General features: G+C 42.4%; 1 protein-coding gene across 1 annotated transcript in view; it reads left to right on the forward strand.

Annotated features, from left to right (window-relative positions):
• The first annotated feature begins 2,148 nt into the window (after positions 1-2,148).
• The window catches only part of phlpp2 (PH domain and leucine rich repeat protein phosphatase 2), a 40,153-nt gene continuing 23,345 nt past the window's right edge, over positions 2,149-18,956 (forward strand). The window contains exons 1-5 of the mRNA XM_082536434.1: positions 2,149-2,471; positions 4,189-4,472; positions 8,137-8,270; positions 16,812-17,002; positions 18,058-18,183. Of these exons, the coding sequence (XP_082392560.1) occupies positions 2,259-2,471; positions 4,189-4,472; positions 8,137-8,270; positions 16,812-17,002; positions 18,058-18,183 (948 nt within the window). The 5' untranslated portion in view covers positions 2,149-2,258. The remainder of the gene's footprint in view (positions 2,472-4,188; positions 4,473-8,136; positions 8,271-16,811; positions 17,003-18,057; positions 18,184-18,956) is intronic.

An 18,956-nucleotide genomic window follows, 5' to 3' on the forward strand; every position in this document is an offset into this window, starting at 1 on the left:
TTTAATATTTATACCAAGGATGGATCATTTCTAATTGTTTTATGTCCTGTTTATCAAATGTTGAAAACTGGGATAAGAATGAGATATAAATAGAAATGAGTTTATTGCTATTATAATCACCTAGATTTTAAAAATGTTTTGTGCTGTTAATATCGACTCAAAGTATGAGTGGATCTGTGAGTGCTATGTATCTGTTTTTAATCGGCATTTAATAACCATGACTGGACCTGGGATAAAATTAAACTGACCTTTATGATATAGAGGGGAGATTTAAGAAAGCGCCAAAAGGTATGTTTCTAATGTTTCAGGATCCTGGCATTTGTGCCTTATTGTGAGGGAGTTCTACAAAATGAAAAGTAAATTGTAAGGCATTCAGAATTGAAGTTCTAGATTAGTCAGCATATAACACTTGGATTTGTGGCCCCTTGAGTAAATTGCTTACTCAAACCCTCTGGCCAAAATGAAGCGTCTACTGCACAGTTTCTAAATGATTGCAATCAAGTGAAATGATCATAAAGGTGTCAAAGAGCAATCTAAAAAGGTATGGGAGTCATTTATCTATCATCATTTCTTAGGTTCATATAGTAAGACAAGAAGATCAGGTTATTTGCTTTAGAAATGACTTTAACTGTAAAAAAAAATAATAAAAATGTGTCTGAAGAGAAGCCTTGTTTTGTTTCCGGTTTTCAGAAATTTTCTCCTTGTTGACTGGGTACTTTTCACTCACGATTTAGTCACGTGAAAGGGTTTTCACAGGACTCCAGGCTGCCTAATGAAAATCTAAATGCACAGTTACTCCCTCCATAGGAATTAAGAGTGTAAGTAGCAGGCAGGTGCTGCTAGCATTTGATCAGTGTGATCTGGAACATTCAGGTGTGTGACGATGCTACAGTCTTGCCAGGAATGTGTATCACTTCAAATTCACTCGAAAGTCAGACTCTGTGATGCTCAGGGAAATTGTAAAACAGAAACAAACAAAAAAAACCCAAGACCAGCATCTCAGACTCTACCTGCCTCAGTCAGCATGATAAATGATGAAGTCCAGGACAGTAGTTCATCACAGAAGAGAAAGCCTCTTCTCTTTAAGGAGGGCATGACGCCACACTTTAGATTTGCAAAGTTGCATCTGAACAAAAGTGTGTGGTTATAATGCACAGTGCAGTGTTTGGTGAAAAACAGATGCAACATATCAGCACAAACACCTCTCATCAAATATCAAGCACGGCGGTGGAGGGATGATGATCCGGGCATGTTCTGTAGTTGCAGGACCCGGGTAACCTGCTGACAGAGATTTAGTCAATTCCTCTCAATGCCACAGTATTCTAGAGTCAACTACAAGGCTATCCGTCTGGCGGCCAAAGCTTTGCTAAAACTGGGTCATGCAACATGGCAGCACAGCAGTGAATGTACAGCAGAAGGGCTGAAAAAGAAAAGAATCAAGGTGTTGCAATGATCCAGTAAAGTTCAGACCTCAATAAGATTAAAATGCTGTGACTGGAGCTTAACGCTGTGCAAAAATGAATGCCAGCAAACGTTAACGATGTGCTGTGGATATTCAGGAAACCTCAATAGCTATGTGTGATAAGGTTCAATCTAAATCCACCCATCCATCAAATCAACCTTTTCCACTTACCCAATTCAGGGTCGCGGGGGAGATGCAGGATATCCCAGCAGTCACAGAGCGACAGGCCGGTCACACCCAAAGTCACGCGCAAAAACCGTAATGTTTGTGACACAGCTCAGAACAACTGCTTTTAAACACAGACTGTAAACCCATCACGAGACACTACAAAAACATGAACCCATGTCTGACACACCCAACAGATAAATGCATTTTTAAACATTTTCTCCCTATTTACTTAACGATAATGAAAAAAAAAGTTTTATCCACAGACTAATAAGAGCCTTTCTTTCTCCCCTCTCATTGAATAGGTGCAGCAGAGGGTTAACGCTTAATGACACGCCCTGCAAACACCTCTCGTGTTTTTATGACTGCATCAAGTGGGAAAACTTGCCTCATCATTATTATGAAGCATCCCCTTCAGAAAGGCCTATTGGCTGCTGAATAATAAATACCCTGAGCCCGCCCATTTCATGTTTATTGATCAGCTCTCCGGGGCCTATCTGACAGCAGTCAGATGAGTCGGGATATGGCGTCGCTGCACCGACACAGGATGAATTTTCACCTCTCCGTGGGAATTTACAAGTCGCGCGCCGGGACATCGCTTGCTTTTTGTCGCCGTTAAAAGGGATCACACATGGCGATGGAGGACGAGGACAATAACGCGGAGGTCGCTGCGACCAACGTCCGAACGGGCATCAAGAGAGGAGGTGATGTCGGAGATAACGGGGCTTGCATAGACAGGCAGCCGGACACGGTGGTCCACCAGGCGGGGCTGAACCAGACTGCGGGTCGCGGCAGCCGCAGTGGTCCCGGAGCTCACGCTGCGACGGGGATCCGAGTGCTAAAGGCAGGTCATAACCAGAGGGAGCAGCCGGGGGGGATTTAAAGTGATCGACAACTGTCATGTCAAGGTGGTTACATCGCAGTAGGTGCTCGGAACAGGGCAAAGTGCATCCACGGATACGCGCGCATCCTTCCCAGCAGTGTTATGTAAATGCTGTGATATCGCGTCTAATTGATAATTGATCCGAGGCAGTCAGGAATGCACCGGAGCCGGTAACAGCGGCAGACCACACACTACAGGCACTCATAGCTCGCATATACCCAGGCCCGCTGCTGAACAGTTTTCTTAGAAATTTTTAGGGGAAGACATGATGAGTAATGACACGCAAGTCCCCAAAGCAAGAGACACGCGCGTACATACAGAGAACCTCAGCTCTGGTATTTCATTTAGACTGTGAGTATTAAACGTTTATTATATTTAAAAGAGGTATTTGAGGATTTGCAATGAAATAGGTAATAAGTATTAAACACCTTGATGTTTGCACCCAGAGCATTAGTTTCTACCTGCCTGTCAGCATCAATACAGAAAGGTGAGTAAGTGAATTCTTTTCACAGTTATAGGTCTCAGATATAGATTAAAGTAGAGGTACTTCCTTCTGAGTCCGGACAGCTTGTTCAGTCACATTCCCACAGTGACACACATCCATACTGGGGAGGTGCCCAGGACATCTGTAGTCCAGTGGGGTGATTCCACAGCTTCATCAGACACACCTTCACAGCTGCGGACAAAGAAGACATCTGCACTTTACTTTCTCTGTGACCTCTTCGTTTAAATCAACCGTTCGCCTGATCACAGCCTTAGCTCTCTAACCTCTGGAGCAATGCTGCTCCAGGTATGATCCATTGTGTGGATGTTTATTCTTGACCTTGAGAATAGAGGCTTATATAGGATGCGACTTTGTTACCATAAAGAAAGAGTCTAAGAAAAGAAACAAATTAAGCCTTCTGTTGGGCATTAAATGAGAGGATTTGCCAAGTAATTCATCAGATTAATCAAGATAAAATTACCGTTATTTTAACAGGAAATCAGTCATTAAATCAGTTATTGAGTAACAGTACCAAATACTGAGAAACTGTGGCCAATGCTGTTCAAAAACCCAACCAAAAACGATCAGTTATCACACTTTTTACTCTCAGGCTTATCGAACATGGAAGCCAGTGCAGGCTGAAGATGACATCATTTAAAAACAACAGCAATGATACCTGTTTGTCACCAGAACGGATGCTCTCCAGACCTTTGATATGTTTCTTTGTACTGATTAGATCTAAATGCATCCCACGTGATAAACTCCAGCCTCACCAAGAACTGCTGTTACTGATATTTTATCGTTCAGGAGAGGATTATTCTTCATTGATGTCTGTTTAAGAGTAACATTAGGCTACTCCACATCCGGCTAATGTCATCACGGGCGATTAGTGAAAATAATGGTGCTGTGGTTTCTCTTCAGCAGTCACACCGTCCACCCTCAATGCGAACGAATAAACTTTAATGGTTGACTTTAGTTTAGGGAAGAGCGAACATTTCTATGAAGATTATCCAATTGGTAACTACCAGTGCAAATTGATTTGTGGCTGGATTAAACCCCCAGCACGTCTGGGAGAGTGTGTAGTTCATCTTGAACCACTCTCTGTTTCCTCAGATGCCCTTTGGCTTTCATGCTATGTTTTTGATTACAATCTGTGTGTGAGAAAGACTAATATTCTGTGTTTTTCTGTGTTAGCAGCGCAACATGAAGCGGAACGGGAGTCGAAGCTGCATGACGAGAAAAACCAGGTTTGGATCACGAGAGCGGGACTGGCTGAAAGGGGACACCCAGCGGGGCTGTGTGTGTCTGTATGGGGGAACAGTAGACCCTCAGCCACCTGCCTCTGGCACACAGGCCTCCTCCACCCCTCAGACAGACCTGCAGCTGGTGCTCTGCTCCACCAGTACCACAGTGGAGGAGCTGTGCGCTCAGAAGAAAGGACACGCACTTTACGTTCAACTGCACGGAGACCTAGTGAGGTAAATTTACATCATGTCGAATCATGGTGACAAAGTTGCATTCAGCAACTGCAGAGTAAAGAGAGTTCAGTCCACATCAGCTACTCAAGATGGGGCCAACACATGCATCAGGCATCCAACAGCTTCATTAAATAAATACCAATTAATCATGTTAAGAAAATAAGAGACAAATCAAAGCACAAGAAGAATTATGCAAATATAAGCACGTGAAATGGGAGCTTGCTAAAAATGTATAATACAATCTCATCCTCAGTTAATGCAAAGAAGGTAAACACACCACTGCGCACTTGCTGCAGTTGCCCTATCATCCCGCACTCCCACAGCTCCCCACCAAGGATACGCTCAGGGAACATGTCTCTACGCCTCTCACCACTGTACAAGACATGCGTAGACCGAAATAGTAATTGATGATCTGTGAAAGGATGAAAAGCTGGTTCACTAGTCCGTGACCAGGAAGAATTCAGTTCCTTGTTTGCTTCCCTTGGAAAACCTACGTGAAGACATAAAGGAGCCTAAAACGAGAGCTCAGCTGTACAGCTTAAGCCTGAATGAGTTATGGCTCATTCTGTCTGAGCGCTTCTGTCTGTTCAATTTTTTTAAATGAATAAGAAAGAGCAAAATCTTATAAAAAATGTGGGGAACCAGCAAAGTGCCAACAGATGCATTTAGAGCAAAGAGTTGTGAATGATTGTGTTAGTAAGCAATAACTGGTGGGAGATGGTGCCACAGATGTGCTGCAGAGATTATGCTGGAAACATGACTGGAGGTCGGAAATCACCTCACATGCTGTTAGCCAATAGTAGCATATGAAACAATGTCTTTATATCTTTGCTGACTGAGAGCTGCAGGCACTGGAGACGGATGCAGAGTGGTAATAAATGAAAGGCTTTTGGTAAGCCTGTGGATGGGCCCTGTTGGTTCAGTTTATACTCCAGCAGTAAAGCAGTCTGGTCTGCCAGTGAGTATGACTGAGTGGATTTAAATGTAATATTAAAGTCTTCAACTTCCAAAAAGAAAAGAAAAGAAAAACAGGATAATGGCGAGTTAGGAGAACTGCATAAATAATTAAAAAAAACATAAATTGTACAAACTGGCAGCACATACGGTAAAGACAAGTTAAATGTATTATGTGCATATGAACTCCAGTAATGTTTGTCCTCAAACGGTCCTTTAGTAATATATTTTCTCATCCCTATTTTATGACCTTTTGGATGAACCTTCTGTGCATAAAAAGGCTTCATTACTTTGATAATAGATGCATTCGTTCTATAAATGGTTATGTGAAGCATACGACGCAGCTGTGAGCTATGCGGCTTTTCCTGTTGATTTTCTTTTTAGAGCATGTAGTTACGTGCTGCTTACAGGAAGGCACGTTCGGGGCTCTTTCCTGCTTGCATTTTCAGTTCAACAAACTCCCTTTACAGATAAATTTACTGAGGCAGTAGAGTTGATGGAGGACTTTCATCCTGTTGTTCATCCCCTTTTGGACCACTTATGTCTGTCAGTGTCACAGTGCAAACAGGGTGAGCGAAGCAGTCTAGTGTTCTTTTTCCCAGCAAGAGGCTTTTCCATCCATGAGAGTTTCCAGGACAGATGGGATATGCAATCCCTTCAACATGTTCTGGGTATAACCGGAGTTTCCAGAACATTTCCAAAGAGATGATCCCACACATCTTAACTGGCTTATTTCCAGTAAGTTAGTAGCTGCATACCAAAGACCTCCTTTATCAGTGAGCTCACTCAGAAATGTAAAATAAGCTGGATCTAGTAGCTCAACTCAGTCCTGAGGATAAGTGATACAGGGCCATTATCTTGAAGTTAAAATCTTGATTAATCGAAAGGCTTCCTGATCAAGGGAAATGGTAAAAACTGTCCTAATCTAGCAGCAGAAGAAGGCAGAAGGAAATTTTTGGTAATACTGCCCTGCAATAGCTAAACAGCCCTTTGGTGGAGTGGTTAGCACTGTTGCCACACAGCCAGAAGGTTTTCTGTCACTCTCTGTAAGGTCTGTGGTGGTCTTGCAACCGGTCTATTGTGTAAATGGACTGGTTCTTATCTTGCACTCTTCTACTCGAGCACTCAATATGTCTCACCCATTCATACAAGCACTTTCTTCTACCTAAGTTCTTTCTATCTAACATTCAAGTTGACACATTTGACTGATTTTTATTTCAAACAAAACACAGTTCAAGGATAGCAACTAATTAATATGTTTGCACATTTCGGTTTATTCCTTTTTGTGCTAACGACTAATTTTTTGTTGCTGGTGTTTATAGTTAAAACTGAAGGCTTGATCAGTTATTTTAGTTTTATTTTTAGGCAGCCACATAAACGTACATGAAAAAAGATACCAACTTATAATGTAAAATATCGAAAGATGAAGCAATACAAGGCTTTTTTTAGTTTTTAAAAACGCACGTGTATCCGTACCATTGTGTTTTTAGGAGGCCCAGTTAACTTCTCATATATCTATGAAATACTGGGTATGTCTGCACTAAATCAAGAACCCACCATGATAGTTGGCTGCATAACTTTCCACGAGGACAGATGAACCCGCTGGGCACCATTTGACAGAGATTCAGCTTCTTGCTGCACTGGCCAAAGTGGGAAGATTTGTGAATAAATGAGGCATATCAGTGTGAAGTGTGAATGGTCAATAGGGACTGCCACTCATCATCACTCTGCCTGCTGGAAGCTGCCTAAATCCTGCTTTTAGATGTTGATGTCACAGCTGTCTAAAATCAACCAAGATGATTCTGCAAATCTTCCAGGCGGAGTGAGGTAAAGTCATGTCCTCAGGCATGGGTACTGTGCTCTAGCTGTTGTTAAGAATCTTTTGAAATTCAAGCACTTTTCTGTCTCGTTTATTCTAAATGTTAGTATTTAATCACATTTCTTCCCCCCTGTAAGTCTTCCTGTTGACAGATACTGAAAAAGATCTGTGTTTAGCTCTTTATGAGCTGGCAGATTGACCCGTCTTAAAAAAATAAAACAGTTTTCAGAAGTGAGAGACTAAGTGATCATAAATTAACTCTAAGCTTTTGTTTTAGATTGAAAGTGAAAGCTGGATTTGCAGCTGCTATTGTGCTTTCGGGGCTTCCTTCACTCAGCTCGACAGTGGGCATTTATGTGAAAGGTTGCTTCTATTAGTATTCATCCTGTTAGGCTTCAGTGACTAACAGAGAGCTGAGAGATTTACAGATGAATTCAAACTCATGGTTTAAGAGTGAAATATCTAATATCATTTTCATTCATTTCAACAAACTTACCGTAATGTCGAAATAAAAACCCCTAATGGCTATGTTTTAATGATAAGAAAGATACTAAAGGTGCCTCTTCTCGGAAATTCATTTTTAAATATTTGTGCAGACCTAAAGCATTGCTGCAGCAGATGGTGTACCCATGACACTGCGTGATTTTGCAAGAATGCATCTTCTTTTTTAGTTTGTGTTAAAACAAGAAACAAAATCCTAACTGTGGTGCTGACTCTGGCAGGAGTGCTTTTTTAGCTTGGTCTGGTGCCCCGTTTAACCCGGATCGTGGCATTTGTTGGCGGGAAGCTTTTACTTTTATAATCTGTTTCATCTGAGATTCTGTGAGGTGTATTTTATAATTGTTGCTGTCGCTGTCACACCTCTTCATCTTCTTGCCTTCGGTCCCGCAGGAGGCTGGATCCCTCTGAGCGTCCGCTCCAGATGGTGTATGACTACTTGGCGTCAATGGGCTATGCAGACCCTGTACGAGTGCAGCAAGAAGCCGCCAACTCAGACCTCAGCTGTTTGATCCGTTTCTACAGTGGTGAGTACTCATCAGCAGCGGCAATCAGCCCTTGGTTTCACTTTCTGCTGCTGCTGACTGGAATCTGGCATGTGCTTCGAGTTTTCCTCTGCACACAGACCTGAGGGCACAGAAACATTCTTAGAACGCTCCAAAATGGTTTCGCCACATCCTCTGGCGAGTGTGTACGATTGGATTAAGTGAGAGAGGTTGTTTTAGGGCTCTCTGAGTTTGTTGCTTCTGAAGCTGCCTCCAGTCTTCAGTACAGTCTAAGATAAACACGTCAGTCATGGCCTCATGATGGATTACTGACCATCATTCATCCTGTGGTGTTGTATGCTTCATTGACCTGAGGTCTGGAGTGACTAAGTGTCCCTGTGTCTTTGTGATTAATGCGGCACCAGAATGGATGCGACTCTGGAGAAACCAGTGACGAATTTGTGAACGCATCTAAGCGCTGCTCACCTAAAACCTCTCTCAGTCTTCCCGTTTGAAGGCTGCTCTATTAATACTCATACAGTAGTTGCAGTTAGGGATTTTCCTTTTAGCATAAATGGTGATTGGTGTGCTATAATGAGTTTCAACCAGCGGATGTTCCCGCTGAGTCAGTGGAACTTAAGCTTGGGCTTTGAACTGCTCACGTATCCAGAGAAAGAGCAAGACTGGGTAAACCACAGTGTCTAAAGGGTTCACATGCACTTCCTCCCACATCAGGCACATAGCTCTCCTCAGAGTGAAGTGCAGGACTGCTGTAGTGACTGAAATACACTCTACAGACAAACGTAATCTGCTCTGTATGGAAGTTCTGTGGTTGATGAGTGACAGATGAGGAAAGTTAAACAAATCAAACTCACCATGAAGTCTTAGCAACAGATATAATTAGTTTGTGATGCATGTGAAACAGAACGGTGACGCCCAGTTTTCTTTTATCCTAAAAATGTTTAGAACACCATTAATAATTATTGTGATGCTTTTAACGGTTTCGATGCCCCGTGGAAAAAAAACGATATTTTGAGTCCTAGACCTTTTATTGTATATAGTTTCAGTTTGATAATCAGCCCTCAGATCAGGATATTTAAGCTGTACATTTTTTTTCTTTTGCTAGCTTCTTTTTAAATGATGTTGGGGTTTTTTTTAGCTGACGGATCTTAAGATCACTCTGGCCTGAGTCTTATTGGTAGTCCTCATGTGTCCAGTGGCCCACTGTTGTTTTCTTCTTGTCAACATGAGAACTGGTCAGATCTTGGCTACTATCAGCAATCAGGCCACACTGGGTAGAGTCTAGCCAGGCCCCTTGGAGACTTCCTGCCTCCTTTTGTCGACTCATGGGAAAAGAGAACCAGGGACAAGACATGACTGGTTTTCAGGCTCGTTTAATGCCCAGTACAGGCCAAGAGGACAACTTGATTTGGCCGTGAAATACCTGCTAAACTGCTAAAGTGACAGCTGGTAATAAAGCTTTGAGTTTGTTGTGGGGACACAAATGATGTCAGCAAATGACAGATATCTATAAAATGGGCAAGTCACCTCTTGTGTTCACGTACAGGTTTTTTATGAAGAATTAAAATAACTTAAGTAGCAAGCTTTACCGTTGCATTTAATTCTTTGGCTGGTAACAGAGAACCCTGTCTTTTTATTTTAACTCACAGCACAGGTGCAGAGATTTAATCAGACCAACTTATCTTTTCTAATTTACGTAATTTAAAATTAACCACTTTTTTCACCAATTTTTCAACTAGCTAAAAAGTCAGCTTTTTAAAATGTTAAACTTTTAAGTAACTTTTTGTTTTAGTGCTGTAGCATTTTTATTGTGAAGCGCTTTGTGATCTAGAAAAGTGTAAATAAAATGTTTTTCTTTTTTACTTTAAATTCTTTTAACTTCAGGAAACTCCACTGCAGTTAAGTGAGTGAACACATGAAATTTCACTCAATTCATTAGAGTTTTGTTCTAAAAGGCAAAACTTGCATACTTCCCATGATGCATTGCTAGAAAGTTCAAACTCTTCAGGGATTCTGCCTTTTTTTGTAAGAAAGACATGATGGAAAGTTGCCGTATACCTTTTATTATGTTCACATTATGTTACAGTCACACTAGGGAAAACATTGGTTGGAGCAAACGGTTACTTCGAAGGCGAGACCAGTCACAGTTGCTGTGACTTTGCTGTGTCAAGATGGCAATAAAGACAAGCGACAAGGCAATCAGACAGGAATGATGACGTGTCTGAGTTGTACTCATTGATTGGCTCAGACTGTTGCAATGTGTTGCGAGTAGGTCTGCATTTATGAAGTACACAGCAATTATTTGCCAGCCTTTGCCAGTCAAGGCAGTCAGTCTGAGTCAGACCATGTCTGTCTGGAGATTGGTTGCCTCTCTCAGCTGTCTTGCAATCGAAAGGGGTTGTGCAAAGGTTGAGTGTGCTACGCCCTCAAGCATTGGGCAACCCCTTTTGAATACCTGGTGTTTGCAACTACTTGTCATCCAGCAAATGCTTAAAAGTTTAATGCAGCTATGATTTTTAGCTACTTGCACAGAGGGTGCCATCTTGTTTATCCTCTAGTGCGACGAGAGTAAAAATTATTTTTGTCCATTGTGAAAGCGGTTCTGTCTGTTACGGGGTTTAGGATTGAAATGCATTGAATTCAGCCCCCATCCCCATAGACTTGGCTTATACAGCAGTTTATGTAACTGTCACTGGGAGCAGCGTCACTGGTCGTCTCTGTACTGACTCTGCAGGTTTAAACTGAGAAAAGTAAATCAAGTCTGGAACAGTGTGCAGGTTCAATTCAATGGCTTAATGTAACTTAACTTAATAATTTCTTCTTTTTTTCTTTTTCTTCTTCTTTTGGCTGCTCCGTTAAGGGCTCACTACAGCAGATCACCTGCCTCCATCTCACCCAATGCCAAGCATCCTCCTCTGTGACACCAGCCGTCTGCATGTCCTTCCTAACCACACCCATGAATCTATGTGCTCTTCTTCTTTTTCCTTCTGCATGGCAGCTCCATTTTCAGCATCCTTCATCCAGTATATCCACTATCCCTTATTTGCACATGTCCAATCAATCTCAGACTTTGCCTCTCTGACTTTGTCTCCAAGCTGCTCGACCTGATCTGTTCCTCTGACCTACTCATTTCTAATCTTGTCCATTTTGCTCACTCCAAATTAAAAATCTTAACACTCACTACGGCCTTGTAAAACATCTCTTTCAACCTTGCTGCTATCCTTCTGTCAAAAATCACCCCTGATGCTTATCTCCACCCACACCACCCTGCCATGACTCCCCCAACGTGCACTGTCTGTTGCTTTGAATGGTTGACCGCATTTATATTTCTCATTTCTCCTTGCATCCTTACTGTAACTAGCTTTGCAATGTCTCAACTCATGAGGACTTTAACTTATCAAATCAAGCCGAGAGCAACTTACTCACATTTTTAAGGCAGTATGCACAAAACTCAAGTTAAGACAAAAAGTAAAAAAAACCTCAAACAAACCAAACAACAACAAAAAAAAAAAGTTACAGCGTCGATGGCCTTGTGTGTCTTCCTCCAGGTGTCTGTTTGCCTAACAACCGTTGTTGTGGTAACGATCTGACTAAGCAGATGAGTGAAACTGTGATCCATCAGTAAAGACTACAGCTGCTACAAGACCACCTAATGTGGTACACTGAGCGTGCCAGCTGTACGCTCTGCACAGTCTGCATTACTGGACCTTACTGGCTCTGAATCTGAGAGCGTTTGTAATGGAAACTCCCCCAAAACCACGTTTATTAAAGATTGTCTCACCATGCAGATCGCTTTGGTTTTATGAGCCCAGGATCATCATCACAAACCAGGGGAGGTGGGCTTTTGTTTATAATGTTCACGGTATTAAAATGGCACAGTAAAGACCTCAGCAGCACATCTTTCCACAGAAGCCTCGAATAATCCACATATGACCTTCTTAATGATTCCTGAAAACTGATAAAAGAAAAGATGCTCTGTTAAGTTTCGCTGAACTGCCCTTGTAAAATTGTTTCTATGAGCTTGCTCTTTTTTTGATATTAGTTATGTCTTCAGGCTTGTTCAGATCATTCAAAAGAATCTGTGGGACAGTGTGAGAAGTATTCATCTCAGACTGTCTCACAGGCATACAAACGGTGGATCATGGTTACGAGAATGCCGACTTTCTATAATAAGACAGTGGTGCGAATACATGTGCGTTTCTACCTACGCACTGCCACGTGAGTTTCATTTCTAACCACAGGGCTTTACAGCCTGATTTTCTTTTTTCTCAAGCCACCAAAGAGGTTCAAAGTGCAATGCAGCAGGTAATTTATTAAACTTTACTCTCCTCTTATATGTTCAGGAAACTCATCTGGGACCTTCTTTCTCCACACCCACTGTACACACACACACACACATACACGCACACCCTTCAGCTGTGTTGCATGGATGAAATTAAAACAAACATGGACAGGGGAGTAAACTTTTCTAAATACTGACTTAATAAAAAACACTTCTAGTGAAAACAACCGCAGAGACCTGAGGGCCAGCGGATCTTTGTGTCAGCCTGTGCAGCTGCAGCGCAGATGAAGCTGGCTGTAAGCTCTGGCGTTCATGCCCCGGGCTGTGTTCCACCTCTGTCTGCGTGATCTTTTACGTCTTTGAGAAAGGCGGCTTGTAGCTGCTGTCCACAGTTCACGTAAGGCCCGCTGTCAGGATCAGACCTGAGGGAAATAAATCTGCTTCACAGGGAAATTAATCAGAGTCAGCTCACCTTATAAGTTGTTGGTTTGACTAATGCTGACTTTCTGATGGAATTTAAACCCAAATTAAGTTTGTGGACATCCTGAACTGGTGTGTGAAGGTTTGAGACATTTTGCGGTGTGAAAGAAGGGAATAAATTGTTTGCCCTGACAAAAATAAGAGAAACAGTCGGACTGAGGCTTAAGAAAAAATGTAATTCTGTTCAGATCCAAGTTTGCACAGACTTGCCCCGAGCGACAAAGCTCTTGCCAGCTCCTCATAAACATGCTGTTTCTGAGATTAAGTTCTGGTCCTCCCAAGATTTTCTCTTTCCCATTTTAAACCTGCAGACGTCCGTCATCCTAGACTCATGGCGAGTTTTTAAGAGAGACGGCTTACTGAGGGAGAAACACCAGTTTAATCTTCTGTTTTAAAGTCATCTGTATTCAAAGGCGGCATTCAGCTGCGTGTCTTCCACTGGTTTTCTGCACAGTTGCTCTATTTGATGTCAGGAGTTAAACTCTTGCTCAAAGTTTAACGAACAGTTATTTTAAATTGAGATAAACACAGACCACCTAGAGGAGGTATCTGTGTGGTGGGCTGAATTAGAATTTTCTGCCAAAAAGAGCTTGCTGTTCTGAGTCAAATCAGACCGTGTTTCCGCCTCCACTGACCCCCTACTGCATGCTAATGCAATCTATGCGATCTTGAGCAAGACAAAAAAGCTCTGGGATACAGGGAGTATTGTATTCGGCGGTTGCCTTGAAATGATCCAACATGTGGACAAAAACTGATTTTAAAACAATAGAAAGAACCAAGATGAGGAACCTACACACTAAAACTCCTGGTAGAGTTTTTCTCCTTGGAAAGAACACTTTTGCCTGGTTTGGACCCTTGTCCTTTCTTCAGTGATGAATCATCTACAGGCTACTTTGTTCTTTAATCATTAGGCCTACAAAACATTAGAGAACAGTATAAATGTTCATCAGTTTCCTAGAACCAATAATAATACCAGCTCATAAGTATGTAGATATTCCAGTTTTATTCTCTTTTAAGGATCTGCACTCTGTGTGTTTCCAATCGTCTGCTGTCCAGTTTTGTTGAGCCTGTGTGAACTGAGAACTGCTGCTTCCTGGATATTTTCTGTTGTTCAGACCATTCTCTGTAAAAGAGATGGTTGTGTGGGAAAATCCAAGTAGATTAGCAGTTTCTGAAATACTCAGAGCAGCGCGTCTGGCACCAACAACCATGCCATGTTCAAAGTTACTTAAATTACCTTTCTTCCCCATTCTGATGCTAAGTTTGGACTTCACAGGTCGTGTTGATCATGTCTGCAGGTGTAAATCCACTGCATTGCTGTTTAGAGATTTTTAATGAGCAGTTGAAAAGGTGTACCTAATTAAGTGGCTTGTAAGTGCATACTGGCTTCAGTTTTCCCCAAATAGCTCTCTGGATCTTTCTAGACTTCCTCCCTTGTTTCCATATATACTCTTTTAATAATCAAATCACTTCTATATTATACATTCGTGTCTCTCACTTCCCCTTTTGTTCCTTTCTGTTTGTCACCTCATTCCTTTGTTTATCTATCCATTTTTATTTTTCAGTGGAAAATTAATTTGACTCTTTACTCATCGGGCTTGGCATACTGTGATATAAACGTATTCCTTAAAGAATTTAGAGTTAGTGTTAATGTTGTGCGTATTGGCAACATTTCTATATTGGATCTGAAGTGAGATATCACTAAATTTGCTGTGCGAAGGTCTCAGCCACACTTCTGAGAAATCACACATTCCACTCTCTGGTCTGTCACTTGTCCCTGAGGTTTGGCAGCCTCCCACCCGGAGGACGTTTGACACCGGTTGATGATTAGTTTGAAGGCAGCTGTCTGCAGCCCTGCTCCTTGAGAAAACAGTGTTGCGCAACATGTTACGACCGTGTCATCCACCCCCTCTGGAGCCACGGGGAAACGGTCAGCATTTTTGTCGTGAGAGGGATGGGATTGATTTGGAGGGAGACATCATAAGGGCTTACATACTCACACTTTGATTTTGAACAACCTGTTTCCTTAGCAACTGATCGCCCCGCAGACCTTTGGGGATAGCATGTGTGTTTCTTTTATTTTAGAAGTTGGCTCTTTATGGCTAGGAGATGTTTTATATTGCGTTTGGACAGTGCCGTGACTTTGTATGCCTGGACACCTGCACGTTCGCACCATGAATGCACACATTTGTATTCATAATTTGGGCGCTTTTCTCATTGATAACTCCCACAGTTAACTAATTTAATCAAGGCACTTTGATTTTCCTTTGTAAGCCCAATGTGCTCTTGCAGCGAGCAAGCACGATGATTCTCACACAGATCCACAGATAATTATAATTCTTTCTCAGATGATTAGTGTTACTGAGAAAAATTTGATTTGGGAAAAAAATGTGATGATACACAAGAAAATGGTGAGGGGGTGACAATATTATCAGGGATGAAACCACATTTTCCTGGTTTTAGGGCTGTTTTGGAATTCTGTCTTTTACTAGAGACGGGCGTATGTGTTACCATCCTGCATGCGGTGCTCTTATAAAGGTTTGCCATGAAATTACCACAAATGGGCCTTAACAAAGCCGGATATAGAGCGTGGTTGTTTCTGGTGATGTGCTGCGAAGGCTGTGAGGGCATCCTGTCGGTCTGTGTCAGTTTGTATCGAGCTGATTTGTGCACTGCAGAGGGATGATGTTTTTCTTAATTGCGAGTTTTAATCTGAAGCTCTGGGAACACAGAGTAACTAAAGCAGAGCGTGACTCGACAGTTTCCTGCCACAGGCGGCAAGAAAAAGCACTTATCTACAGTCCAGCTGTTTTCCCCCCTTTTAGATACCTCCATTGTACCCGTCATCGACCCCGTGAGGTTTTTGTGTCTCTAATTTTCTCTCTGAGTGAGGGACACCCAAGGATCAGGAGCTGCTATTGATCTGCCAGCGAGCCAATTTGTTGTCAGAAGCACTTGGCTTGTTCATTATCAGTTTTCCTTGGCGAAGAAAAACATGAGGGGGCTCTCATTTCGTTTAGATGCCCTTGTGAAGCGGAAGGGGAGGTGGAGAATGAAAACAAGTTAGACGTGAAGCGAGAGCGAGAGAGAGCGAAAGCAGATTGCCAACAAGAGCCTCCGAGTGGGAGGCAGCATAAGTTGGTTCGAGGAAAATTTAACAACAGAGGACAGGAGGCTGAGGCAGTGTCTCCTCTGTGCTTGTTTGACCTGCTATTAACCTGAGTGTACTTGGCAGAGACGGCAGCACTGCTGTCTGATGTATCCTTCAGCAATGGCCAGCTAAGACTACCTGTAGTGCAACTTGGCATAATTAAACTGAGCAGAGTGGAGTTAAATGTGACAAAACCCTGACTCATTCATCAATATGACTGATGCCTCTTATATGTTGGGTTGGCAGCAGGGAGTAGAGAGAAACCTTTCCAACTGAGCTGAACAGAAGAGCTCTAATATGGCTTTAATTTAATAGATGCTTAATAATGGAGTTTAAAGTTTAAACTCTCTTCTGATTAGTGGAAGAACAAATGAATTATTTTTCAGTAAGCACAGTCCTAAGCACTGATGTAAGACCATTTCTTGGAATAGCTATACTGTGGAGCTGACTAACGGACAGGTGATATCATAATGACCTTCGAGTACTTATGTGACTTCATTTTCTGGAACCTTTGTCTAATGCGTAACTGCAAAACATTTGCAATTAATTAGCTCAATTTGCTTATCTCAGCAGTGGCTTTGGGTTTATTTGCATTAGATCGATTGCTGCAGATTTGCACTAACATCTGTGCGTGGGCTTTCTCTCCCAGAGCGTCCAGTGAATGCGGACCAGCAGGAGCGGACCTTGCTGAAAGGCGTGTTCAGCGTCAGGAAGGGCAAGACTCAGCTGCACAAGTGGGCCGAGCGGCAGGTCATTCTCTGTGGCACCTGTTTGATCGTGGCCTCTGTGAAAGACAGCCTCACCGGGAAGATGCACATCCTGCCCCTGGTGGGGGGAAAGGTGAGAGTTCAGGGTTTAGAGCTTTGACAGCCTGAAAGGGTGGTAAGCTTTCACTTTCTCCAGGGCGGAGGACATGCTCCAAGCTGTGCCATAACACTCTTCAACAACACAGCTGGGTTGGTCGTCTGGATAAAGTTAAAAAGATGACATGCCTGCAGAACCGTGTCATGAAAAGTTCTCAGCCAACAGAGAATGCAAGATCCTCTTACTCAAAGATTAGCAAAGCTGCACACTAAAGCGCAAAATACATAAAAAATCGGTGTGTTTGTGTTTGAGCTGATAAAACTTCAGTGGCACACTCTGTATCTCCACGTGAAACCATAGACTGTATATAAAAGATGGAAATCATCGGTTGGCAGATTGGTGGTTTGAAACTGCAAATGTAGAGCGAGTGGTGGCTCGGCTCGAAAAACCGAAGGACACTGCACACTTTTCAGTCACACACCTGCTACTGTGTATTCCTTCTGAACTTTTAATAATGTCTTTGTTACGGACGCTAAGACCCTAAACTCACCAGAAAAAAAAAGTTTTTCCTGAGGTTGGCATCAAGTGAGCGAAAAAGGGTCATTTTCCTATAAGCCTCTACACAACCAGGCATAATTTGGAAATCTTAGTATCTCCCCCTGTTGGCCATTAGAAGGAATGCAGGATTTAAAGGACTTCCACATTGGCAAGTTTTAGATCTTGAATGAATTCTCTACTAGCATAGCAGAATCAGTGTTGCTCTTGGAGTTGCATTGTGGCTAATGTGTATCCCAGGTTTTCTTTTTATTTTCTTTTTCCAGTTGTGCTGAATGAGTCCACTAGTGTCACAGAAATACAGAGTTAAATGCTTTTGCGCTATCGCTGCAGTCTTTGTGGCCTCCAGCTAATGTTTTATCCAAGTTGACCAGATTTAAACATGTTATCTAAGGTTTTTTTTGGAAATGTCAAAATCAGAATCACTGAATGTAGCAGACAAAAACACACTAAAAGAAACAAACACAAAATCACCACAAATTAAATATGTCTGTTCAGTGTTCCTGATCTCATCTCTGTGTTGTCTTTGTGTCGAGGTGGAGGAGGTGAAGCGGAGGCAGCACTGTCTGATGTTCAGCTCAGCCGGGTCTCAGGCCCAGACATACTTTGTCAACTTTGACACACTTGCAGACTATCAGCGATGGCACCGGCAGGCGTCAAAGGTAAGTCAAAGGCGAGCGCGTCTCACTATCTGTACATTAAACATTCACTAGCTGGGACCACATCCTCACTTTAGGTTTGACGGCATTTCTAGTAGGTTTGGGGAAGACCTCAGATGGGACTGGCGGGCCTTGCAGAGGAGAGGGAGGGTGGGAAAATGAGAACAAATGGGGAAAGGGGGGGGTCATATGTAGATATATAGAACCAGAAGGGGCGTGTGTGGAGGTGGTCCCACTCTTGAAATACAGATTAATTATCTCCTGTGTTTTTTTTTAAACTTAAATCAGAATGTCTGTGAGTCAGATGATGTGAAATGAATGTATTTTTGTATTTGTGTGATATACAATAAATCTATGGGCCTTTCAGAGACTTCTAAGAGCTCTTCAAAAAGAAAATCATTGTCTCTGCACTGCGCAGATTGCTTTGTCTCTAATATCCTAATTAATGTCTGTTGTGCTGCGGCTCCTTCTTGGAGCTGAACATCTCTGTGAGAGCCTCCACAGAGGCTGAGCCAACATACAATTAGCCATGGAAGGAGAAAGCCAACAGAAATAAAGAAAATCCAATTAGCTGCAGATTCATGCTAAGATCTCTTTCTTTCACGGTGGTATGGATTACTGGGTTAGACGAGCCTGTTAGCGAACTGTATTTTAGCTGAGTATTAGACTAGAGGTTTCTATGGAGACTGCAGTTGATGGCCGATGAAGGTTTTTGGTGGATTTGGGCCGACGTTTATGCTACATCGCTTAAATCAGAAGCCTGTGTACGAGGCTAA

This window comes from Aulonocara stuartgranti (assembly GCF_965226115.1).
Source record: "Aulonocara stuartgranti genome assembly, chromosome: 1".
Taxonomy (NCBI): Eukaryota; Metazoa; Chordata; class Actinopteri; order Cichliformes; family Cichlidae; genus Aulonocara; species Aulonocara stuartgranti.